The sequence below is a fragment of the Lissotriton helveticus genome, chromosome 10 (genome assembly GCF_964261635.1).
Source record: "Lissotriton helveticus chromosome 10, aLisHel1.1, whole genome shotgun sequence".
NCBI lineage: Eukaryota > Metazoa > Chordata > Amphibia > Caudata > Salamandridae > Lissotriton > Lissotriton helveticus.
In genome coordinates this window covers 597,812,423-597,838,696 of record NC_136071.1, presented here as the reverse complement: position 1 = coordinate 597,838,696, position 26,274 = coordinate 597,812,423, and the positions used below count along the sequence as shown (strand labels likewise).

At 46.4% G+C, this 26,274-nt stretch overlaps 1 protein-coding gene across 2 annotated transcripts in view; it reads left to right on the top strand.

Annotated features, from left to right (window-relative positions):
* The window catches only part of DNAJA3 (DnaJ heat shock protein family (Hsp40) member A3), a 264,697-nt gene that overhangs the window by 48,527 nt on the left and 189,896 nt on the right, over window positions 1-26,274 (top strand). For both annotated transcript variants that reach the window (XM_078663123.1, XM_078663124.1), the window contains exons 4-5: window positions 7,050-7,250; window positions 8,307-8,459. In XM_078663123.1, the coding sequence (XP_078519249.1) occupies window positions 7,050-7,250; window positions 8,307-8,459 (354 nt within the window). The remainder of the gene's footprint in view (window positions 1-7,049; window positions 7,251-8,306; window positions 8,460-26,274) is intronic.

Genomic DNA, 26,274 nt, shown 5'->3' with positions numbered 1-26,274 from the left:
TGGGAGATTTTAATTTTCATTTGGAGGGGACAAACAACGCGGAGACGGTCAATCTCCTGGACATTTTCTCCTGTCATGATCTTAAGCAGATAGTTAATTAACCTACCCATTTGGCAGGCCACACTCTGGATGGCATCTGCACAAACATGCCCCTTGTTGAAAAAAAGAATGTAAAACCAATGCTATGGTCTGATCATTCTGCCGTGTTTTTCACCATTTTGCTCATTTACTCCCCTCACAAAAGGCGACTCAGGTCCCCCCCCCAGGAAATATCTGGCCTGGAAGTCTGTTACCAGGTCGGACCTATTGGGTGCTCTTGAGGAAAGAGTAGTAGCCTGCTCAGATGCGAACCAAACGGCTATGGCTCTCCAAACCAGCCTTCTTAATATCGCCAACCTGGTAGCACCGGAGAAGGCATTTAGAGTGCGGCAAAAACTGGTGTCTGCCCCGTGGTATTCATCCGTTCTAAAAACCGCTAAAATCAAATGCAGACTTTATTCTGGGGGTCTCCTACCCTAAGTAAAAACATACATCAAATTTCTATTACAGTAAATGTGTCTACTTATTAGTGTACCTGTTTGGACCTGACTCTACCCAATTCTGCAGAGTAACCAGGCGGGTCTCGCATAAGACTTTGCTATTATGTGTAACTAAGGTTTTGCGTTCTGAGCTTCGTCCGAGACCTACCAACTCCACCGGGTCCGCCAACATTAACACAAGTGACAACAAAACACTACACTGCCATCTCCTTTACCATCCCCCAAGCAACACCTCCACATTCACTGAACACCTGTCTGAAATGATTGCTCATTGCTCACTCCGAGACACCAACAACCGAATTCTGGGCGACCTCAACCTACACTGGAATGATAAAAAAAAACGTGCTAATCCAAAACCTGAATGAGCTACTACAAAGCAACAACCTTTTCCATCGCTTCTCAGATGATACCCATAATAAAGGAGCAACCCTAGATGCCATTATCGTCCAACATGACACATTCACAATCGACCACATCCTGCACGTTGACTGGTCCGACCACCACCTAATCTTATTCCACATCACTCAACCGATCACTCCTCAACCTCCCACACAAGGCCAGTGAATCCAGGACACTTCCGAGACAAAGAAGGTGCGTGCATGACAACGAGCAACTCAAAGCAACCCGAAGGAAATACAAAACAGCACATCAACAATGAAAAAAACACCTTTTTCTGCACCGCTCTGGACAACGCGAAAAACAGGCCCAAGGAACTCTTCAACATGATCGGGCAACAAACTTCCAAGCCCTCTGCTACCTGAGGTCAGGCCTCCAAAGACCTGTGCGCCAACTTCGCCAACTTCTTCAAAGACGAAATCACCAAGATTGCGCTCTCGCTAGACATCAACCGCAATCCCTCCTGCAAAAACCCTGCCCCAGAGTCCGAAGCCAGCACACAAATGCACCCTATGAAAGCCTGGAAATCCTTCAACCCCATACCTGAAGCTGAAATTCTTAAACTGATCTCCACCTCCAAACCCGCATCTCACGTCCTAGATCCTATACCCACCCAATTGACCCAAAAGCTGAAATTCTCCCTAGCCCCATTCTGGTGCAAGATCCTAAACCGCTCCTTGAAAACTGGCGTCATACCAGACTGCCTCAAAGTCGGCCCAAAGTCAGCCAAGTCAAGTCTACTGAAAAAAACAGGCCTTGACACCAACGATCTGAACAACTTTAGACCCATTTCCAATCGCCCCCTTCTATCCAAAATCCTTAAAAAGTGCGTTCTCATACAACTGACTCTGCACATGGACAGCATCAACCTTCTAGATCCCCCACCAATTGGGCTTCAGAAAAGACTGTAGCACCGAGACCGCGATCCTTAACATCGTGGACGACATCCACAAGTCTCTAGATACTGACCAATGCAGCCTACTCATTCACCTGGACCTATCGGCAGCCTTTGACTCGATTGACCACAATCTAGTCATCAAGGCTCTCCAAGATAGGGTAGGTGCAGATGAGTTGGTCCTACACTGGTTCTCCTCCTTCTTACACAACCGCTCCCAAAGGATAAAAATCAAAACCTTTACGTCCGATCTACACCCCGCTAGCAGAGGTGTCCCTCAAGGCTCAGTTATCTCCCCTCAAATGTTCAACATATATGGAACGCCTCCCCACCCTACAAAAAAAGCCAATATCCCCTTCCACCTATATGCAGATGACACCCAGATTTATCTGGAAACATCCTCCATTGAAGACATCCAGAGACTCCATGACACTCTAACCCCCCCCCCCCCCCAACCACCACCGAAAGAGGTTCAGCCCAAGACAACGTGCACTCCTCGAGGTTACCTCAGGACTTCCACACCTCAATGTGGCACTGCACGCTGGGACTTCCGAGCCAATATTTAAACCTATGCTTTACTATGTGACACCTGCATTATAACTGTTGTAAAGGGCTCCGTAACCCTCGCGTCTGGCCGGCGCTATATAAATCTTCTTAATAAATAAATCCCTTTGATGCGCCCCTATCTATCCCCAGCATCAGTTTTGGCTGCTGTCTCGCTAGAAGTAGGTTGGCCAGCTTGCCAGTGCTTTCCATCAGGCTTGTAAAACAATCATGAAAAACCCCTAGTTTGTTCTTGCCAGCATGCTTGATTCATTGAGGCATACACCTTGGATCCAGCTTTTCCCTCTACTGGCTAATGGGGAGCAGTGGGTGTGAGAAAGTGCCATCTTTATTGCATGGTATGCCTCCCATTTGTTTGCTGAATTGCTGATGTGCTTTGACTGAGTGTGCCCTGGGTTCCTGCCAATCAGGTTCCCAGAGCCTGTGTTCCTTCCCTAAAACTGTGTTGAAACTAAAACCCAATTGGCATCTCTGTCCACATGGCAGTCCCTGGTAAGTGGTACCCAGGGCATTGTGACCAGAGAAGACCCCGGAGGGCTGCAGCACCTATTGTGCCACCCTTAGGGGCCCTGAACCCTGGCACACACACACACTCCCTTTGCAGGGTGAGTGTCTTGGTGCGGAACTAAATAAAGAGTCGACATGGCACACATCCCTGTGTGCCATGCCCACAAACACACTGCCCTGGCATCCACGAGTCACCCCTCTAGCTGGGTGCACTATGCCAGTGGTGTGGGCACAGGTGCATGAGCCCTGTGCCCCTTCAGTACCCAAGGCCATTCCTGGGCACTGTAAGTGCAGTGCTGCCTTTAAGAGTATATGGTCCTGGGAGGTTGTCATTACGAACTCCACAGCAACATGATGGCTTCACTGAAGACTGAGAAGTTTGATATAAATCTTCTCAGAACATTAAACCCACACTGATGCCAGTGTGGGATTTAATGCCAAATGCACAACAGAGGGCAACTAAGGGTTGCCCCCTGAACCTAACCTACAATCCACTTCTTGTCTAAGAGACTGCCTAGGCTGCCACTCAGCAGACATGTTGCTTGACCCCTAGGTAGAGAGCCATCCGTTCTCCTGGGCCTGCAACAATGCACACCCTGGGCGAGGTGCTAGGTCTCCTCCCCCAGAATGGGCAAGGGAAGCTTCAAAGGCATGCCGCCTTTGCTGAGCTTCTCCAGACCACTTGCTGACCCCACCAACTGGCCCCCTCCAGTTCTGTCCGCCACTCTGGTGGGAAGACTGGCAGGAAACCCTACATGAGGAAAGGGGGTGTGCCAGCCTGTGCCAACTCAGCCCCTCAGGTGGGAGTGTCGAGGTGAAGCACAACTCCGGGCTTCGGCCATCTTGAAGATGGGGAGCCCTGCCCAATCGGAGATATGCTCCTGCCCCCCTGCCACAGGAGAGGAGGCGGCTAGGGGGTGTATTCACCCCAGGGCAGGGACCCATTGGTCCCTGCCCTTGGCCTACCTGTAACGCCCCTAAATTTAGTATGTAGGGGCACCCTGAACCTTCCTTCCTCGGATCTCGATTTGAAAACAAGAAAGAAGATCAAGAAGAAGACCTGCCGTGCAGCTGCTAACAAGAGGCCGACACCAACTGATTTGGCCTCAGCCTTACAGGCCTGTTGATCCTTCAACCTGCTCCTGCTAAATCCCGGCGTCTCCTGCGGACAGCAATCTTGAAAACCCCAGAGGACCTGCCTGCCTTGAACCTCTTAAAGACTGAGACTCCCATGAGTAGTAGTTCTGCGCAAACCACAATGCCCTTGGTGCCAGCCAAGAACCACGAATCCAGCCCACTCTGCACCCGTCGAGCCCGGCCTGTGCCTGAGTGGACACAGACCCTGAGGAAGTCCCTCCGGCGATTCTGACCTGGAATCCAGTGCTCAAGGACCTTCCTCGACGACCCCGGCGATGCCTGCAGCCTCACAGCCTGGGACCCCTCCAACCGCGACCAGCAGAGGGTAAGATTTCCCTACGTCAAAAGACCCCTGCACCTGGCGCCCCACAGCCCCCTGTGCCCAACTCCTGGGTCCCTAGGTATCCTCCAAGATCCCAACTTACTCCTCGAAGTGTTGGTCGCTCCTGAATAATCTCCGTCCCCCGAGCCTGCAGCCTTTATCACTTTCCAAGTTCTCCTTTGAATAACATTGAGCTCTCGACTGCTCAAAAGCACCCTGCACCCAGCCGTACGAGTGCCGCTGGCAGTGCAACCTTGGTCCTAGCCTACTTCCCCATTTGCCCTGAGCAAGTGACCAGGAGCCCAGCTTCCAAAGCTGTGTGGCCTGCTTGCCAGCAGCCACCAACCGAAGGCCCCCTGCCTCTCATTGGCTAACATTGGGCCTAACTATCTCTGCACTCGGAGGCCCCTGTGCCGCTGAGGGTGTACCAACTGCACCTAGCTGACCCAGGGAGATCCCGGAATCTCTGACCAGAACCTTAACTCTGCTAGTCGAGAACTTACCCAAAAGCCGATAACTCACTTTTCTTCCAAAGGGCAACATTGACTGTTTTCACTTGGAAATTCTTCTAAGTGTGGATTTTTGAAACATTGAAATATTCACCTAAAATCATCTGAACAAAAAAATCAGATTTACTCACCTGTTATCAGGAGAGAACCCAGTGCTGCATCTTTTGGACCAGCACTGACCCTGAAAAATAATTTTAACCGTACTTACCAGTAACTTCTATTTCCTTCCATAGGAATCCATTATCTGGTTTTCACCAGAAAAGTTTCTAAATGTCGATTTTCACAACTACAAATATTCCTTAAAAGTCGCCTGTATGACTTAAACACATTCTTCAACTGTTTAGAGGAGATCCAGGATCCACCACTGAGTAAGAAAAAGTAACGATAACACTTACTTACCTGCTAAGTGAATTTCCTCCCATAGGATAACATTGGTGATTCTATGTGAAAAAGTTTCAAAGTGTCATCTTTTAAAATACAATAATATTTCTTAAAAATCACTACTGTAACCAAAACGCTTTTACTCAACTGTTTACAGAAGATGTCCCAGGGCTGAATCTAGGATCCAGTCCTGTGGTTAGAAAAGTAATCCATAAAGTAACTAATTACATTTAACTAGAAATTCCCATTGAGCTCAATGTGGCATTGTGTTTGAAATTGTGTTGCCCATTGCAGCGACTGTAACTACTGTACTTAAGTCTATTGCCTATTTGCAAAGTATTTAAACTAAAGTAATTCATTCTGAGAAAGTATATTTTGATAACTTGGTGGTTCTAAAATAAAACAACTATATATTTTGATACAAAACAATTGGCCTAGAGTTCAGTTCTTGATTGTGTGATGCTATTTCCTGACTGAGTGTGGACAACAAATGCTTTACACTGTCCTCTGATACTGCCTTACTGCTCGACCAAGCTACCACTTTTGAGAGTAAGGTTATATCTAACTTTAGCCTCTGCCAAACCTCTGGGGACTGTGGACCCTGGGCACACTGTACCTTACTTTGGTCCAGTATATACAGACCCACTTTCTTACAGTGGGCACTTCCTACTTTTCAGGTATCACAGACACAGGATGTCCCTGAGGACCATGATAGTCCGGATTCCTCATTCCCCATGGCTAGTCGCACTTCTCTAGGATCCCCACCTTCGCTTCAGCCATTACTCACTTATCAGTATCTTCTCTGAGTTCTGCACAAATAGGCTTAGGATGCTAGCTAGGACTTATGTTCGTCACATGCCACGCTCACCACCATCCTGACTCAATGAAGTCTAGAACTCTCTCCACCCCCCCTCCCAGGCAATTTAAAGATGTTTGTCGATTCAGCTGATCCTTTGCCTTGAGAGGGTTCTCTTGACCTCTCCACTGCTACTCTCTATTTCTCCTTAGGACCTTTCTACATCAACTGCTGTTTGCTAATTGCCAGTTCCATGGGGTCCAAATCTCTACTTGCTTCAGATCAGGAAAGGGGTCCATCACAGCAGACCTACAGACTCGCTAGCATTTGATCCCTGCAGTGGCCCATTCAATAACTGATGGTGGCACCTGACTGTCTTATGGTGCCCCCCCCCACCCTGATACAATAGGTTGCAGGCCTTATGCAGCAGCTCTTTTACTACAGGAACCCTTTTAGCTCCCTCACTGGCCCCTGCTATTAGTCTTCCAGCAGTGGTGCCTTTTTATGAATGCTACCTATGTAGCACCTCGTCTCTTTGCCTTTGAAAGAAGGTCTTCAGATAGGGCCTATGGTTCACAGCTTTCTTGCCTCTCTGCCAAGGAAGTATTCTGTGCCGTCACTATCTGCATTGGCACCTTCACCATTCTACGGTACTCTGATTTGGAGGGATAGGTGGCGTAGATCCACAGGACGTGTCCTGCAGCTCCAACATATCAACTGCAAATCAAATCTGAGTTTTAAATTGAAAGTGCTGGTGTATGTATTTTATAATGTGTGTATGATGTTTAAATGGACCTGACCTGTCTAAATAGACTATTACATTTACATACATGCGAGGATAGACTCTTCCTCATTCATCAGTAAGTTTCTATTATGGTTTGTTGAGCTACATAATGTCTCTCACTCTTAATTGTATTGCTTTGTCCAGCAGAGTCTTCTGTCCTTTAATGTCCTTCTGCCGTGTATATCCTGAGATCTACATCTGTGCTTCTCTTTTCTTTAGGTGCTAAGCGATGAGGTGAAACGAAAGCAATATGATACATATGGTGCGGCCGGCTTTGACCCTGGGGCAAGCTCTGGACAGCAATACTGGAGGGGTGGAGGCCCTAGCATCGACCCAGAGGAACTCTTCAGGAAGATTTTTGGGGAGTTTTCTGGTTCTTCTTTTGGTGACTTCAACACTGTTTTTGAGCAACAGCAAGAGGTAAGACCAAACACTTACTTTTTAAGTATTTTTTTGGCTGGTGCAGGAGACATTTCACTTTCTGGGCAGCTGTCTCAAATTCAGATTTGTGCTGTAAAAAGGATTTCATGTCTACTTAAAATGGCTACCCCAACTTCCAAATTTTGTCTCCGGACCTGTGGCTATCAGTAGGAGCAAGAATGTTGTTCCAGATTACTATTACAAGGCGTTTGGGTCCCAGCTGGCTGTTATCATAAAGCAACTTGCAGCAAAATGTTTCATTTGGCCAAAGGTTTGAATGTTAGGATGGCTTTCTGACAGTTTTTCCCAGTTCTCTTGAGTGCATGCTGAATTGTGCTTGTGGTTGAGTGAAAGAATGTCCTGGGTCTTACAGTTGTTGATGCAGTTTTCTCCTTTCACTGTAATTTACTTCTGGTTTCATGAACCAACAAGCACATTTTCTAGCTTGGTGGGTCGAAAATTCTGTTGGTGTGTATAGTAATCCTAGTCCCTGACAAGTGCTGTGTGGTGAACCAAGGCTAGCCCTCTCGCAAAACTAAGTTAGTCGTACTCACTCACTCCAAGTTGTTCAAAATCTGAAAACAACTGTAAAGGGTACGGGCAATGAAAGTTATGGCAAATATCTGAAAAGCATCCTTATTAAATAGACGTTTCATTGTTCTCTACTCGGTTTTTGTGTGTGGGGTTGGAAAATAAGACGACTTCACATCGAAGAGACTGAAAGTGAGTAGGAGATAATGAATGCATTGCACTTCCCGAGTTAAACTGCCACAGATAAAACCAAAATTGTGTTAAATAGCCTCTTCCAAGGTCTATAAAGTACAATTGTGTTAAGTAACTATGAACAACTATTATTTAACTCTCAGGATGAACATGTGCTTTCCAAATGCACATTATGGTACTGAAGGATGATTGTGATTTTTTTTTCTAAGGAGATCTGCTAATCTGTAGTATGGCATAGAGAAATATGGTACTGAAGAGTGTTCTTTCAGCATGGGGTTCTGTAGAATTAACTTTACTGCTAGCTGATGCTTTCGATCTTGTTGCCCTTATCAGTACGTCATGGAGCTGACCTTCAACCAGGCTGCCAAAGGCGTCAATAAAGAGATTTCGATCAACATTAATGACACCTGCCAGCGATGCGACGGCAAGGGAAATGAGCCCGGCACTAAAGTGCAACACTGCCATTACTGCAATGGCACTGGAATGGTAAGTTCCGACAAACTCTCCTTGGACAGCCCAGAGCACTATTAAATGGTACAAACAATACATTGACTTAATTTTGAAAGAAATTATGCAAAAGAAGGTGATGGTTCATAGTAATAATTGCTTCAGTCATGTGCATTACTGAGCAAGCCTCATATTATGCACACTTTTTGTCACATGATCTGTGTTGCTAGTTTGTGTTTCGGTGGGACTACTGTCCTTACTCCTTGCCGGTTCTCAAGTCTTCGTGCTTGCATGTGTTTGCTAATTGATACCTCTTCTCTATGGCAGTAGCATATTAAAGGTTACTACAGCTGCTTGAGCTACCATTTCTAGGATGCTGTTAAAAGCTGTAGAAGAAGTTGACCTCTGAAACTGCTGCTTAACTCATGACACATACCCGATAGCTCTTTGCTACGATATCAAGCCCTCACTCATAATATAACTGTTGGAATCTGTCCACTGTATAAGGCACTGATTACTGACCACCCCATGCATAGCAGAATCATGGCAAATTGCTGTACACCATTAAATTTGGAAACGTGCTGGTATTCTGGAACATTCACGCTTAAAGGTATGGTGGGAAAATCACTATATTCGAGGCATGTCTGCTGTAGATACGCATACTCCTGCCATTTAGTGTTGGGTCTGGATGTTTGTAAGTTGTTTTTCTTCGAAGAAGTCTTTTCCAGTCACAAGGTAAGGTGACTCCTGTTTTCGGTGATATTGCGCATGAGCATCAACTTCATCATTAGATTGTTTTCTTTCTGCCATTGGTTTCGAGCACGGTTTGTGGGGCTCTGGTTTGAGACCGTTCGTCAGGATTTCTTTGGTGCATAACCCACTGTACCCGCGTCAATATTTTTCCAAACACATTTCCCATCCACTGCATGTCGAAAATCGGAAAACTTTTATGGTTGGATCGAGAAAACCCCAGCCTTTGTGCCTAGCCCGTTTCCATTAACTTTCACTCGAGAAAACATCATCAAGATCATCAAGTAATCTGCCAATGGAACAGACTCTGTTCCAATTCTGCCCTCTATACCACTCTAATGATCCGCACGCAGACCTTCACAAGGTCTGTAACATTTGCCTGTCTCCGGAGCACAAGGAAGAAGACTGTGACGCCTGTCACTCATTTTGCTCCAAAAAGACCCTACTGGACCGTCTGGCTCGATGAAGAGAAATGCAGCAACATCCTATCTGACACCCCTAATAATTCTGGAGAAATGGAAGCATCTGCAGAGGAAGAAGAGACCTTCGCCGTCCAGGACTCCAATTTCGAACTAGAGTCCCACGATGTCCAACCGGTCAAAGTGCAGTGAGTACCAAAACCCCTTTCCTACCAAAATCAGCTTCCGATAACAAGCATTTACAATGCAACGGTCTCGCCTTTTTTTAAAAAAAAGTTGGAGCTATTGGCATTGTAAATGACAAACTTTATTTATGTGTTGGTTTTGAAAACAGATAAATAAATGGCATTGTCATTTACAATGCCAGTAGCTTAATCTCTCACAAATGTGACACTTATTGCATTTGCATACACACAGCCACGCACACACACAGAGCCACACACCGAACACACACACAGAGCCACACACACACACAGAGCCACACACACACAGAGCCACACACACACAGAGCCACACACACACAGAGCCACACACACACAGAGCCACACACACACAGAGCCACACACACACAGAGCCACACACACACAGAGCCACACACACACAGAGCCACACACACACAGAGCCACACACACACAGAGCCACAGACACACACAGAGCCACAGACACACACAGAGCCACAGACACACACAGAGCCACAGACACACACAGAGCCACAGACACACACAGAGCCACAGACACACACAGAGCCACAGACACACACAGAGCCACAGACACACACAGAGCCACAGACACACACAGAGCCACAGACACACACAGAGCCACAGACACACACAGAGCCACAGACACACACAGAGCCACAGACACACACAGAGCCACAGACACACACAGAGCCACAGACACACACAGAGCCACAGACACACACAGAGCCACAGACACACACAGAGCCACAGACACACACAGAGCCACAGACACACACAGAGCCACAGACACACACAGAGCCACAGACACACACAGAGCCACAGACACACACAGAGCCACAGACACACACAGAGCCACAGACACACACAGAGCCACAGACACACACAGAGCCACAGACACACACAGAGCCACAGACACACACAGAGCCACAGACACACACAGAGCCACAGACACACACAGAGCCACAGACACACACAGAGCCACAGACACACACAGAGCCACAGACACACACAGAGCCACAGACACACACAGAGCCACAGACACACACAGCCACAGACACACACAGAGCCACAGACACACACAGAGCCACAGACCCACACAGAGCCACAGACCCACACAGAGCCACAGACACACACAGAGCCACACACAGAGCCACACACAGAGCCACACACAGAGCCACACACAGAGCCACACACAGAGCCACACACAGAGCCACACACAGAGCCACACACAGAGCCACACACACAGACAGAGCCACAGACGCACAGAGCCACACACAGAGCCACACACACAGACAGAGCCACACATACACAGAGCCACACACTGCTCTTTCTTCACCTGGTCTCAGCTGTCTTGAAGGCCCCGACAGGAGTGAAGAGGGTGCGAGCTAAGGAACTTGCTTGCTTTCTAGAACATCCGCTCCATCCGATAGTTCCTCTGCATGAAGAGGAGACTAGTACAAGATTATGGGTGGGTCAAGAGGTCTGCCCAAATGATGCGATGTCACTTCCGCTTTGCCTGACATTTGACTTCATCACCGTCCTTCACTTAAAGGTCCCAGGGACGGATAAAAACCCCACCCTCTGCAGTGATATTTTGCCCTTGACTGAGAGCCCGTGAAAGCCCAAGGAATCCAGAGGGGGCTTGAAGAACTCTGGTCTGGATGAACAGCCTAGAGGTCACCGTCTTGGGCCTGCCAATTGTGGGCCTTCGTCCCTAGACACGGGCAGGGGTTCCTGTGCCCCGAGAGAGGATGTGAGCCTGCAGTATGGAGCGTGGGAGGGGAGGATTTGCAGGTGGGGGTCACAGGACTACTATTGTGCAACCAGAAGCCTTATTCAGTGACAGGAAGCCCCTCCAGCAGGGATTTATTGTGCTCAGGTCGGAGGCCGGATACCTGCTCCATAATAAAGCAGTTTAAGAGATGATACTGTTCTTCCCACCTCCTCCCCCGTCCTCAGGATTTAGTGCCCCGTCCTTTTCAGACTGGGGGGCGTGTTTTTCTTTCTCCCCTCTTCTCCATTGGCTGGAATATAAACAACGGCGTGTTTTTGACTTGTTGTTTACCATTCCAGCCAATGGAGAAGAGGGTAGAACAAACCTAAAAACACGCCCCCCAATCCGAAAAGGACGGGGCTTAGATGGATAGAATGACGACACTGAGACCTCTTCTCCAATGGCTGGCTGCCGTTTAGGAGGCCAGCCAATGGAGAAGAGGGGCGGGGTTAACCCTCACTACTCAGTCATTAAATCTCGCAAGCGAGACTGCGCATGTGCGCAGCCTACGCAACGTGAGACCTAAAAAAAGGGCTTCTGGGCCACCACTGCCATTTGGCCATGGTAGACACCAAGAGACTGCTTTAAACGCCCCGCCCTCTGGCTTGGCACCAAAAGCACAAGTCAAGCGTTCAGGCTTGAGTTGATACCACATCTTCGGGCACCTAAAACATTGGTTCCAAGGGACAAAAAGGAAAAATCCGGCTCCGCACCGAACATTTTGGTGCCGAAACAGAAACGTACTCCTCAAAAGCCTCTGGAGCCAGTTCTGGAAACCATGCAAGAAAAGCTGGATCCAAAACAAAAGAAAATTTATATTAATCTAGACACTAGACATATTACAACAAAACCTGTGATAACATCATCCTCCAAAAGGATTCTTCCTAGCTCACAGGTTGTTAAATTCCTTTAAGAAAGAAAATGTCTTGGCTACTAGCCCTCTTCACCCCCATTCCTTATACCCCCCCCCCACCATCTTCACCAGTACATTTAATACCGAGTTGATCCTACAGACACCGCAGGGCTCTCCTACTGATCCTGATGCAGGGGCTGGGGATGACGCTTGTGGCCAACCACCATCAGATCTATGGGATGATTATAATATAGCTCCTCCCACAGACAGATCCAGATCTATACCCTGCAAAATCTTCCCCTCCTGATGACAGCACTTAATATCAGGAGTTATTTGCCAGGGCAGCCATATACTATGGAGTCCCTTTACATAAAGAACCTTTAGAAGAAGATTTTTTATTTGAAACATTGGGGATCACTCTTAAAACAACACAGTGGTTACCAATGTTTAAATCCATGACGTATTTATTATTTATTCATTTGTTATTATCATTTACAATCCCATCTGTAGCTGTTTTTCAACTAATGCCATTCTGTGATTTTCTGTTTGTACATCTATTTTCCTGTTTTTCTTAAAGTCAATAACATTAACTGAAATAAAAAAAAAAGGCATGCTGAGGCACGCAGAAGACATTAAAGAAAAAAAGACCCGGCACGCCCACATATCATAACATCCAGGTTTGATAAAAAATACAAACCACCATCTGACCCAATTTCTATTGAGTCCGCTTATATTAGATTCTTTGGTTGAGTCCAGTGCTCGTAAAAGAGCGAATTCCCAAACCTCAGGGACGCTCCACCTACAGACAAAGAGTCCAAAGTAATAGATGCCTCAGGCAAAAAAGTGATTCAGAAAAGGGGGTGGTGATGAACAGAGTGCCTGAATTAAGCAGACCACTCTTACCCAGTCCAAAGATCAGGGCTTGATCCATCACCGTTTTTTAGCTCACTGCACCATCCCAGCTCAGAACTTGGCTATATGCAAATTAGTCTTTCCTGTCCCAGTGCATGATGGGAACAGGGCACACCAAACTACCAAGCCAATTCTTATACTGGGAAGGAAACAAGCTACCGGGGACCGGTTTCTGGCATTTCAGCCTCGTCGGCCCGGCTTGCTTGAATCCTGATGGTGCAATGAGCAAGGGACTCACATCTGAGTATACCCTTCCACGCTTATGGTGGACAAAATGATTCAGAAAAGGGGGTGGTGATGAACAGAGTGCCTGAATTAAGCAGACCACTCTTACCCAGTCCAAAGATCAGGGCTTGATCCATCACCGTTTTTTAGCTCACTGCACCATCCCAGCTCAGAACTTGGCTATATGCAAATTAGTCTTTCCTGTCCCAGTGCATGATGGGAACAGGGCAAACCAAACTACCAAGCCAATTCTTATACTGGGAAGGAAACAAGCTACCGGGGACCGGTTTCTGGCATTTCAGCCTCGTCGGCCCGGCTTGCTTGAATCCTGATGGTGCAATGAGCAAGGGACTCACATCTGAGTATACCCTTCCACGCTTATGGTGGACAAAATGATTCAGAAAAGGGGGTGGTGATGAACAGAGTGCCTGAATTAAGCAGACCACTCTTACCCAGTCCAAAGATCAGGGCTTGAGCCATCACCGTTTTTTAGCTCACTGCACCATCCCAGCTCAGAACTTGGCTATATGCAAATTAGTCTTTCCTGTCCCAGTGCATGATGGGAACAGGGCAAACCAAACTACCAAGCCAATTCTTTTACTGGGAAGGAAACAAGCTACCGGGGACCGGTTTCTGGCATTTCAGCCTCGTCGGCCCGGCTTGCTTGAATCCTGATGGTGCAATGAGCAAGGGACTCACATCTGAGGATGGGGCAGTGAAATAAATAACGGTGATGGATCAAGCCCTGATCTTTGGACTGGGTAAGAGTGGTCTGCTTAATTCAGACACTCTGTTCATCACCACCCCCTTTTCTGAATCGTTTTTGGCCACTATAGGTGTGGCAGGGTATACTCAGACATTAGTCCCTTTCTCACTGCTCCATCAGGATTCAAGCAAGCGGGCCGAAGAGGCTGAAATGCCAGAAACCGGTCCCCGGTAGCTTGTCTCCTTTCTGGTGAAGAATTGGCTTGGTAGTTTGGTCTGCCCTGTTCCCATGATGCACTGGGCCAGGGACAGACTAATTTGCATATAGCCAGGTTCTGAGCTGGGATGGGGCAGTGAGATAAATAACGGTGATGGATCAAGCCCTGATCTTTGGACTGGGTAAGAGTGGTCTGCTTAATTCAGACACTCTGTTCATCACCACCCCCTTTTCTGAATCGTTTTTGGCCACTATAGGTGTGGCAGGGTATACTCAGACATGAGTCCCTTTCTCACTGCTCCATCAGGATTCAAGCAAGCCGGGCCGAAGAGGCTGAAATGCCAGAAACCGGTCCCCGGTAGCTTGTCTCCTTTCTGGTGAAGAATTGGCTTGGTAGTTTGGTCTGCCCTGTTCCCATGATGCACTGGGCCAGGGACAGACTAATTTGCATATAGCCAGGTTCTGAGCTGGGATGGGGCAGTGAGATAAATAACGGTGATGGATCAAGCCCTGATCTTTGGACTGGGTAAGAGTGGTCTGCTTAATTCAGACACTCGGTTCATCACCACCCCCCTTTTCTGAATCAGGCAAAAAAGTGGCTGCATAATTGTGAGAAAGTACCATCTTTCTTGCATTGGTTTGCCCCCACTTTTTGCTGAACTGCTAATGTGCTTTGACTGAGTGTGCCCTAGGCTCCTGCCAACCAGGTGCCCAGGGCCTGTGTTCCTTCCCTAAAGCTGTGTTGAACCAAAACCCAATTGGCATCTCTGGCCACCTGTCAGCCCCTAGTAAATGGTACCCTAGATACCCAGGGCATGGTTACCAGAGAAGACCCCTACGGGCTGCAGCACATATTGTGCCACCCTTAGGGGCCCTGTACCCTGACACCCACAAACTGCCTTTGCAGGCTGAGTGTCTAAGTACAGAACTAAACAGAGTCAACATGGCACACATCCCTGTGTGCCATGCCCACAAACCCACTGCCCTGACATACATCAGTCACATCTCTAGCTGGGAGCCCTATGCCAGTGGTGTGGGCACAGGTGCATGAGCCCTGTGCCCCTACAGTACCCAGGGCCATTCCTGGGCACTGTAAGTTCAGTGATGCCATTAAGAGTATATGGTGCTGGGAGGTTGTCATTATGAACTCCACAGCACCGTAATGGCTACACTGAAGACTGACAAGTTTGATATCAAATGTCTCAGCACATTAAACCCACGCTGATGCCAGTGTGGGATTTAATGTGTATTGAACCACAGAGGGCATCTTAGAGATGCCCTTTGAAACCTAACCTACAATCCACGTCTGGTCTGAATGGCTGCGGAGGTTGCCACACAGCAGACCTGTTTCTGGACCCCTGGGTGGAGAGCCCCCCACTCTCCTGGGCCAGCAACAATGCACATCCTGGGTGAGGTGCTAGGTCTCCTCCCCAGGATCGGCAGGGGGATGCTTCAAAGGCCTGCCACCTTTGTGAGCTTCTCCAGGCCACTTGCTGTACTCAGCAACTGGCCCCCACGAATATGTGACGTTTTTCCGCATACAAATACCCCGCATACCATCAATCCGCAAAAATGATTCCAGAAATACTATCACTCCGCAAATTAACACAACGTAAACTTTTACAACGAATATGCCTTTACCACGCATGCCTTTACAACACAAAGGCATGCATGTTAAAGGTATACTCATTGTAAAAGTTTTAAAGGTAAGTGAGTACCCTGCAAAAAACACTAACCTACATGACACAAACACTACCCTACACTACACCAACACCAAAACACTACCCGCTACCATACACTACCTTACACTACACTAACACTACCCTAAACCCTAAAACACTGCCTACACTACACAAACACTACCCTACCCTACACTACACCAACACTACCCTAAAACCTAAAAAACTACCCTCTACTACAAAAAGACTACCCTACACTACACCCACACCACAACACTACCCTAACCCCTAAAACACTACACATACACTACACTAACACGACCCTAAAACACTACCCTACACTACACATACACTACCCTACACAAACACAACCCTAAACCCTAAAACACTACCCTACACTACACATACACTACACATACACTACCCTACACTACACAAACACGACCCTAAACCCTAAAACACTACCCCCAGCATGACCCTACACTACACAAACACTACACTTCCCTAAAACACTACCCCCAGCATGACCCTACACTACACAAACACTACACCCCTACCCTAAACCCTAAAACACTACCCCCCACATGACCCTACACTACACAAACACCACAACACTACCCTAAAACACTACCCCCAGCATGACCCTACACTACACAAACACTACCCTAAACACTAAAACACTACCCCCAGCATGACCCTACACTATACAAACACTTCCCTAAAACACTACCCCTGCATGACCCTACACTACACAAACACTGCAACACTACCCTAAACCCTATAACACTACCCCCAGCACGACCCTACACTACACAACCACCCCAACTCTACACTACACTAACACTACACTAAACTACACTACACAATCACTACCCCAGCACGACCCCCACCCCTAAAAAATTAACCCAAACCCCCTTACCGCTCTCGTCGTCTTGGTTCCACACTCCTCCTGGTTCCATCTTCTTGAAGTCTATTATTTTTTCACAACCCATGTGCATTTACCATACATGCCTTTACAACATAATTCGTTGTAAAGGCATGCGTGGTAAATGCACATGCATTGTGAAAAAATGCGGAGTGATGGTATGCGAGGTCAATGACCTCGCGGAGTAATTGTATGCGGACTGAAAGTCAGCGGAAAAAAAGATTCGGAGTAACGGTGCCGTACCGGCCCCCACGAGTTCTAACCCTCACTCTGGCGGGAAGACTGGCAGGAAGCCCTACGTCAAGAAGGGGGGTGTGCCAGCCTGTGCCAACCCCACCCCTCAGGTGGGAGAGGCGAGGTGAAGCACGACCCCGGGCTCCGGCCATCTTGAAGATGGGAAGCCCTGCCCAATCACAGCTAGGCTCCTGCCCCCCTCCCACAGGAGAGGAGCAGGCTAGGGGGTGTACCCACCCCAGGACAGGGAGCTATTGGTTCCTGCCCTTTCCCTACCTGTTACGCCTCTAAAATTAGTATTTAGGAGCACCCTGAATCTTTCTTCCTCAGATCCCGATAAGAAAAGAAGAAAGATCAAGAAGAAGTCCCGCCGTGCAGCTGCTAACAGGACGACACCAACTGACTTGGCCCCAGCACTACCGGCCTGTCGATCCTGGAACCTGCTCCTGCTTAATCCCGGTGACTCATGCAGACAGAAACCTTGGGAAACCCAGAGGACCTGCCTGTCTTGACCCTCTGAAAGACTGGGACTCCCCTAAGCAGAGGCTCTGCTTCAACAACAATACCCCTTGTGCCAGCCAGAAACGGCAAATCCAGCCCACTCTGCACCCGCCAAGCCCGGCCCGTGCCTGAGTGATCCAAGACCACGAGGACGTCCCCCCGGCACCTGGGACCCGAAGTCCAGTGCCCAAAGAACCTCCTCGACGAACCAGACGACACCTGCTGCCTCAGAACCAGGGACCCCTCCAACCGCGACCAGCTGAGGGTAAGATTTCCCGACACCAAAAGCCCCCCCGGCGCCCTGCAGCTCCCTGTGCCTTCCTTTGAGTACCTAAGTCTTATCCAAGATCTCAACTTACCACTCGAAGTTGTGGTCGCACCTGAAGAATCACCGTCCCAGAGTCTGCAGCCTTTGTTTCCTTTTTACCTTTCCCATTGGATAACATTGAGCGCCCGAAGGCTCAAAAGCACCTTGCACCTAGCCACCCGAGTGCAGCTGGAAGTGCAACTACTACCCTATGCTACTTCCCCACTTGCCCTGAGTAAGTGACCAGGAGCTCAGCTCCCACAGCCGATTGGCCTGCTTTCTTGCAGCCACCAACCGAAGGCCCCCTACCCTATATTGGATTGCATTGGGCCTAGTCTCTCTGCACCCGGCTGCCCCTGTGCCGCTTTGGGTGTAACTACTGTACCTTTCCGACCCTGGGAGACCCCTGAGTCTATGCCCAGAACCTTAACTTCACCAGTCGAGTACTCACCTGGAAACCGATAACTCACTTTCCTGCCATAGGATAACATTGACTGGTTTGACTAAAAAAATCTTCGAAGTGTGAAGTTTTGAAACTGTAAAATATTCCTATAAAATTAGCCGAGTAACGAATTTGGAATTACTCACCTGAAATCAGGGGAGGAGCCAGTACAGTACCTTTCAGCCCAGTACTGAACCGCAAAAGTAATTATAACTGCACTTACCCATAACCTTGACTGTTTTTCTCTGAAATTTCTTCTGTCTACTTTTGAAATACAAATATTCCTTAAAAATCGTACCAACTACTAAAACGTAAATACTTACTTGTCTTAGGTAGAGACCCCAGTACTGAACCTAGGAGTCCAGTCCTGGATTACAAAAGTAACGCAAACCTACTTTACCTGTGACTTGAATTTCCTTCCATAGGATAACATTGCTAGTTTTTCACTGAAAAGTTTTTAAGTGTCAACTTTTAAAATACCTTGATATTCTTCAAAAATCATTGCAATAACCAGAACGTTTTTACTAAACTGTTTTCAGCTTAGACCCCAGGACTGAATCTAGGATCCAGTCCTGGAGTTACAAAAGTAATCTATAAAGTAATCAACTTCATTTATGTTGAAAAACCCATTGAGCTCAATGTTGAATTGTGTTTAGACTTGTGTTGCCTATTGCAACCACTGAGTTTGCCTTTCTGCAAAGTAATTACCTGAGGTCACTCATATTGAGAAAAGTATATTTTGATACCTGTTGGTTCTAAAAATAAAACAACTATATGTTTTGATATAAAAACAATTGGCCTGGAGTTCAGTCCTTGAGTGTGTGAAACCTTTTGCTGACTGAGTGGGTACAACAAATGCTTTACACTGTCGTCTGGTACTGCCTTACTGCTCGACCAAGCTACCACTTAAGAGAGTAAGGTCAGACATGACTTTAACCTCTGTTATACCTCTGGGTATTGTGGACTCTATACACACTGTACCTTACTTTGGTCCAGTATATATAGAGCCACTTTCTTACAATAATCAGCCAATCATTGGCACATAGCCAATGCACAAGGTCCTAGCTAGGTGTGGTAGGGCCCACTGGGACGAAATGGAAGAGTTAGTCCAATATCTCCCAGAGGAGCATAGGGAAAAAAGGCTGGAACTAGTGCAGGAGGGAAAACTAATTTCCAACTCCTCTATCCGGTGTGCACTAAACGCTGCTGATACTGCAGCCAGAGGAGTTAACACCAGTATTCTCCTAAGAAGACACATATGGCTGCAAATCTCTGGGTTTAAATCAGAGGTGCAACAGACAATACTTAATGTTCCCTTTGACTAGGAGCATCTTTTTGGCCCTTAAGTGGATGAAGCACTTGAAAAAATGTAGTGGCAAAACTCTTTTGAGCACTTCAGCCACCCTCTAACAGAGGCTCTTTTTGAGGCTCATTTTATAGGGCAGGCTCAAAAAGTACCTCCGCAGATGCCAACGCATCTTCCTACAAACCTCAAACTCAATGCTCCCCCTTTAGAGGATTCTATAAGGGTGGTTACTGAGGAAACCATTTTAAAGAAAGAGGTAGAAGCACACCAACACGTACCTCTCCATCTCCCTACCTAGCAGTGACTTAAAACCAATTCTCCTCGACCTTCATACACCTGTCGGGGGAGTTTCTTCCCACTTGGCAATCAATAACATCAGACAAATGGGTGTTGGACATTATCCAACATGGTTATTGCCTGGAGCTCCCCAGCAATCCTCCAAATATTCCACCCCGCATTCACAAACCCTCTCTAGAGCACCAACACATGTTCAAAAAAGAAGTACAAGCTCTGTTAACAAAAGGAGCTATAGAACTCGTTCCAATACAACACCAAGGGTCGGAAAGTTTACTCACTTTACTTTCTAATCCCAAAAAGGACGGTTCTCACGGCCAATCTCGGGCCTTTAAACCTATACATACTGTCAGAACACTTCCATATGGTCACACTTCAACAGCTTCTTCTGCTTCTTATATTCCCGAGTTAGGCCCATGTAGTGAAGCATTGTCCTAACAAACAACGTTTTCAGCTGTGACCTTTTGCACACATTTGCATGCACGACAATGTCGGATTTGTTTCTCTGAATCTAAACTTGTTTTCACATCTAGCTTCGAACAACATTACAACTCCCTGAACATCTTGTACAAGTTCTCATTTCACTCTACGTACAAATGTAATCATGATCTTCATCCACTAGGTGACAGGGCTGTCTACATATCCATAACATCGCTAATCTATACGCACATCACAAGGCTACTTTCTATTATAAAAGATGAGCATCCCAATAGATTAGCAGAAGAGGCTCTTCCGCTGACACAGAGGTCCTTGTATGTTGAGAAATCCCCACGCATCGGTCTGACATCTCATGAGGGGTGTCCTGTTCGTGAACAAGACGGGGTCCTTCACCCTATCCCATCAGGTAATGGGGTTGAATCGTCCCTTGGTAGGATTCTTGGCTTTACACCTCCACACACTCTAGGTACAATTAAAGTAGGATTCGCATAGAAGATGTACGCTAAATTACTGCCTAGTTTTATGCTAAATACACATAGATGATGGGCGAAATGCAGAGGAAATCAAACATTGACCACCAGTCAAGATATCTGGGTTAGATCTATCATTCTTTTGCTCACCAAGCCACCCCAGTTTAGACCTAGCCATATGCAAATCAGTGTTGACCCTGTTCCTGGTCGAACTATATCTACTATTTACTCTTTTGGTGCTTGTAATCCCGTTTATCTGCTTCTGTCTACTAATCATTACAGCATAAGTATTTTATGTAAGAATAATGTTGGTTCAATACATATTATTGAAAATGTCCCACTGTGTATTCCCTGTATATTTCTCTGAGTACAAATAGGCATGAGTGACTGAGCAATAGATTCTGTACTGTTTCCAGTGACACTGTGATCTAGCTGGTCTGTAGCCCAACCTATCCTGCTTGGGTGTCCGAAATCATTCTTCGCATCAAGCCCCTAGTTTATGTTAAACGACTATGAGGTTTTTTAGATTGTTCCAAAATTACTGGGCGCACTATCCTGTAATCCGCATGAGTAGTAACAAATGATAGTAATCAGTTGGGCAATGAGGCGAGCGGAAAATACCTCTGAACCGCTCAGCGTGGACTAGCAAGGTAGTCTACTGGACAAAAACAAACTCTGTTGCCTCTGCACTACAACAAGTTAAAGAGAGCTATGTAACAGCAGTGTAAATTTACTATAAGACAAATAATGTATGCATCATTCTTTAAGCAGGTTAAGAAATTCTTTGACAAAATCACAGATCATTCCGTCGACTGTGCGACAATTAGGAAAGTCTTTTCTTGAAGTCGCACTTCTGTTTATTTGTTCCAAATATCAGCCGACACGTGTTTCATCGCAGGGAACACACACACTGCGAATCTTCAGGGCTGAATGTGAAAACAAAGTGTATACATGGAACGTTGTGTTTAAATAAACTAATTATACACATCAAAGGTGTGACATTGTGCTACCTTTAATATTTATTTATTCAAAGTTTTATATAGCGCGAACAAGATCCTTACAGATATCAGAGCGCTTCACAGAGACAGGGGTAGGGGCAGCAGGAATGAACAAGATAATGGGAGCAGTATAGTAATCACTAACATAATAGGATAACAGTAATGTACAGAAACATATCAATATACAATCAGGTAAACAAGTAATATAAGACGGCACAAGTCATTGATCCCACTACAGAAGGGTTCAGGTAAAACCTTGGATGTGTGGATGGCTTATACCAATTTCTTAGGATAGAGAAAGCACTGGGTGGGGGCATCGGGAGGGTGATTCAATAAACCAAAGTGTATCATATATTGGTCGGTAGTAAGAGAGTAGCGTAGTAGTGTCACCATCAAGTAGGAGTATAGTGCCAAAGAACAAGGTGATCAGTGATACAAAGCGATGCAGAGTCTCCGATCCAGTGCCTATAAAGTTCAGGAGATCTTGGCCAGAAGGATTGTTTTCACCTCTTTCTTGAAGAGTGCAGTGGAGGAGATAAGCCTGGTTTCCGGAGGGAGCGCATTCCAGATCCTGGGTGCCATTCCTGAGAAGGAGCGCTTGTATGTTTTTTCTTTCCGGAATCTACGAGGTTTCAGGAGTGGATTTTTTGTACTTCTATTGGATCTCGACCCTCCTGATATAGACCACTTTTGAGCGAGGTAGTTGGGTGCATTGTGGTGCACGGCCGAGTGTCATAACTGCAATTTTTAGCTGTATTCTGGCTTCAAAAGGCAGCCATTTTAGAGATTTTAAGTCTGGGGATATATGCGAATGTTTTCTTGAGCCAGTAATGAGTCTCGCGGCAGCGTTCAGGGAGGCTCTTAGGGGTGCTGTTGTGGATAGCGGGAGTCCGCTGAGGGCCACAATTCCGTAGTCTATGCGAGGGATGACTAAAGCTTGTACAGCAGTTTGAAAGTCTTTGGCAGGGAGGAAGGGTTTAAGTTTCCTCAGTGTGTTGATTTGGAAATTAGCTCCTTTTGTGGCTTTGCTAACGTGCTGTTGCATGTTGAGCTTGGCGTCGACTGTGATGCCTAGGGATTTCGCCGAGTCCACGATGGTAGGTTGGACATTGAGTGCTGTTAGGTTATTGAGCCAGGTTTGGGTGGTGGAAATTTTCGCCGGCGGTGAGATGAGTAGGAACTCAGCAGGGTCGGATTGGGATCACAATTTGGCCCGGGCACTGACGAAAAAAGTGGCCCACGTTCAAGGGGCGTGGCCTACAGTTAAGGGGCGTGGCATACAGTTAAGGGCCGTAGTCCACATTCAAGGGGCATGCTCTTTCATGAAACACTATTTGGTTACTCTTTGAGGTCTAATTCGTAGAGAAATATTTAGTAAATTAAGCCTTTCAAAGCTTACAGAGCAAGTAATATTGGTAAAGACTAGGAGCACTGCAGGTCTGATAACTGAATACTTACATGCAGTCTTAACGCCCTGCACAAGGTCGTTAGATACTCTTTCCCAACCAGCTAATCATCACATAAATCAGAAATCTAGTACAAAGTCAAGGAGAAAGGGTAAGACTGGAATCTCTGGGAACAGAACATGTAATAACAAAAGTAAGAATTCACAAATGAGGAAAAGGCAGTCTGGGATGTAAAGAATGCTGAAAAAATTTATCTGTACAATCTAGTCATAAATTTATTTCACAGCCAGCAAGTGATGTCTATATACAAAAAACACAGTTTTATTCATATCTGTTGCTGCCTTCAAGTCTGGGCCATGAGGAGACTGAGGATTACTCAATTAACCATGAAAATGATATAAAATCTGCAAAAAGAAATTCTAACCTGAACATGCTAGAAAAGTTAATTCTTCTGCACAGAGAAAGAAGTGCCAAGTTTGCAAATTTTGCTTAGGCCTCGAACAAGGCCTAGCATAGAATGAGGCTAAACAGCTCTCTTTTGAGAAATCACATTACACAAAATCTTAGACATGTCCTGAAATCAACACACAAGCAAGTTGCCACATTCTGGCCTAGGACCTAAAATAGAGTGCAGTCAGACCTACACACTACAAACAAAAACTAACCAAAACTTACTAATTAATATTTTTGGCATATAGGGAAATATACCCCTTGTCTGCATTTTGGATGAGGCCTTTAAAATAAAGTTACATTATTAACTGGCACACAAATGAATCAGTAAATTGTGCAAAGAAATGGTAAACAAAATGGTTCCTACCGGTTCCTTCTTGCTTCAGAGGAAGGGATCGGCTAGCAACACATTGCATTTCTGGGTGCTGGATGTGGCAAGTCAAGTAAACCTTTGAGGAAGACCTACTGCACTGAGTCTAGTGCAGTATTTTCTGGATTCGGTGGGATGACAATTGAGGCACACTCGATGTAGCTTTGAGTACTGCTTTACTCAGCCTACTTTGGTCAGCCCTGTGGAGAGTGGGATGCCAAGGGGATTAGATGGCCCCTCTTGAGTTAGAGCTTGGCAGTGTGGTGCATCTGGTTACAAGAGTAACCAAATAGAAAAGGCAGGGTGAACACTCTGTAGTTCTGTATGGGAGTGTCAGGACTAGGGTGACCAACTGGCATGGGTGCAAATTCAGGATGGGGAGTGTAAAAATTCAGGACAAAGGGTTAAAATTCAGAACAAACCTTCTGGACAAAAGGTACGTTTTACAGACCCATCAGAGGAGGTTGCGCATTATTATGTAAGTAAGTAAATACACAACCATTTAAGCACTAGTCAAAATAAGTTTATATCAGGTTGAACCAATCGTGTACTTCACGGTTTTTCAGTATGCACGCAGCTTTGATCAACTGTGCAGGTCTTTTTGTGATATTTCATATGATAATAATCTATATAAATGGTTACAGCACTGGGTTGTCCAGTCTGATATTTTGTTTACAATTCATGGTTCTGAGCAGGCACGTTTGGTGAGAGAAATGGTTGGGAAGATCTGCTTGGATAGTCATTGTGAGATGTAAAGTGGCAAACATAAGATGCCGCTAATCCAGCTCCAAACATATTCAACCATTTGCAAACTTATCCATCATGTATTCTTCCATCCATCATTTCACTCATCTATCCCTCCATCCACCCTTTTACTCATCCACCCATTATCCACCCATTCATCCACTCTTCCACACATCCATCCATTCACTCATCCATCCATTTACCCTTTCACCCATCCAGCCACCCTTTCACTTACTCATCCATCCACCCAGTCACTCACCCTTAGACACATTCACCCGTTCAGTCATCCACACATCCATCCTCACTTTTTCTCTCCATCCACCCTTTCACCCAATCCATCTCTTCACTCATCCATCTAGCCATTTGCCCTCTCACCTATCCAGCCATCCTTTCACTTTCTTATCCATCCACCCAGTCACTCATCCTTCCACCTATTCACCCTTTCAGCCATCCATTCTCCCTTTCTCTCTCCATCGACCCTTTCACTTAGCCATCCATCCTTCCTTCCATCCACCCAACTATCCATCTACTCATCCACTCATGCATCCATCCATTGACCCTATCACTCATCCATCCTTTCAATCATCCATCCATCTTTTCTCTCATCCATCCTTTCACTCCTTCACTCATCTATCCAATCTTTTGCCCATGTACCCTCCCTCCCTTTCACTCACTCATCCATCCTTACGGCCACCCTTTCACACATCTGTTCATCCATTCACACTTTCACTTATCAATTAATCAATCCATCCATCATTTCACTCATCCATCCACCCATTCTCTCTCATCATCCATCCATTCACCCTTTCATTCATCCATTCACCTTTTCACTGATCCATCCAGCCATCCCTTCACTTACTCTCTCACCCACCTTTTCACAATAATTGTGAGCTGAGCCTTTGTGTACGCAGAGTTGCAGACAGAAGAGACTCATCAGGAACTCACCCCTCGCTGTAGTTCCTAAAGCAAAGGGAGGCGTTCAAGATGCCCCTGCACATAGTCAATCTGAAACCTTGGAAGTCATGAGTCATGCATGATGCACAGTGCCAGGCCCTGAGGTGTCTGTGACATGGTGTTGTTTCCAGGGCTTTAAGTGGGATGACAAAACTGAGGGGTCTCTCCAAAGGGGTGTTCAATGTAATTATGGGCGTAGCTTAAAACACCTAAGCTACAAATCTGTGCTTAGCATAGTGTGCCGCCCGACTGGTATTTTGCTGCTTCTGTCATTGCGTTCA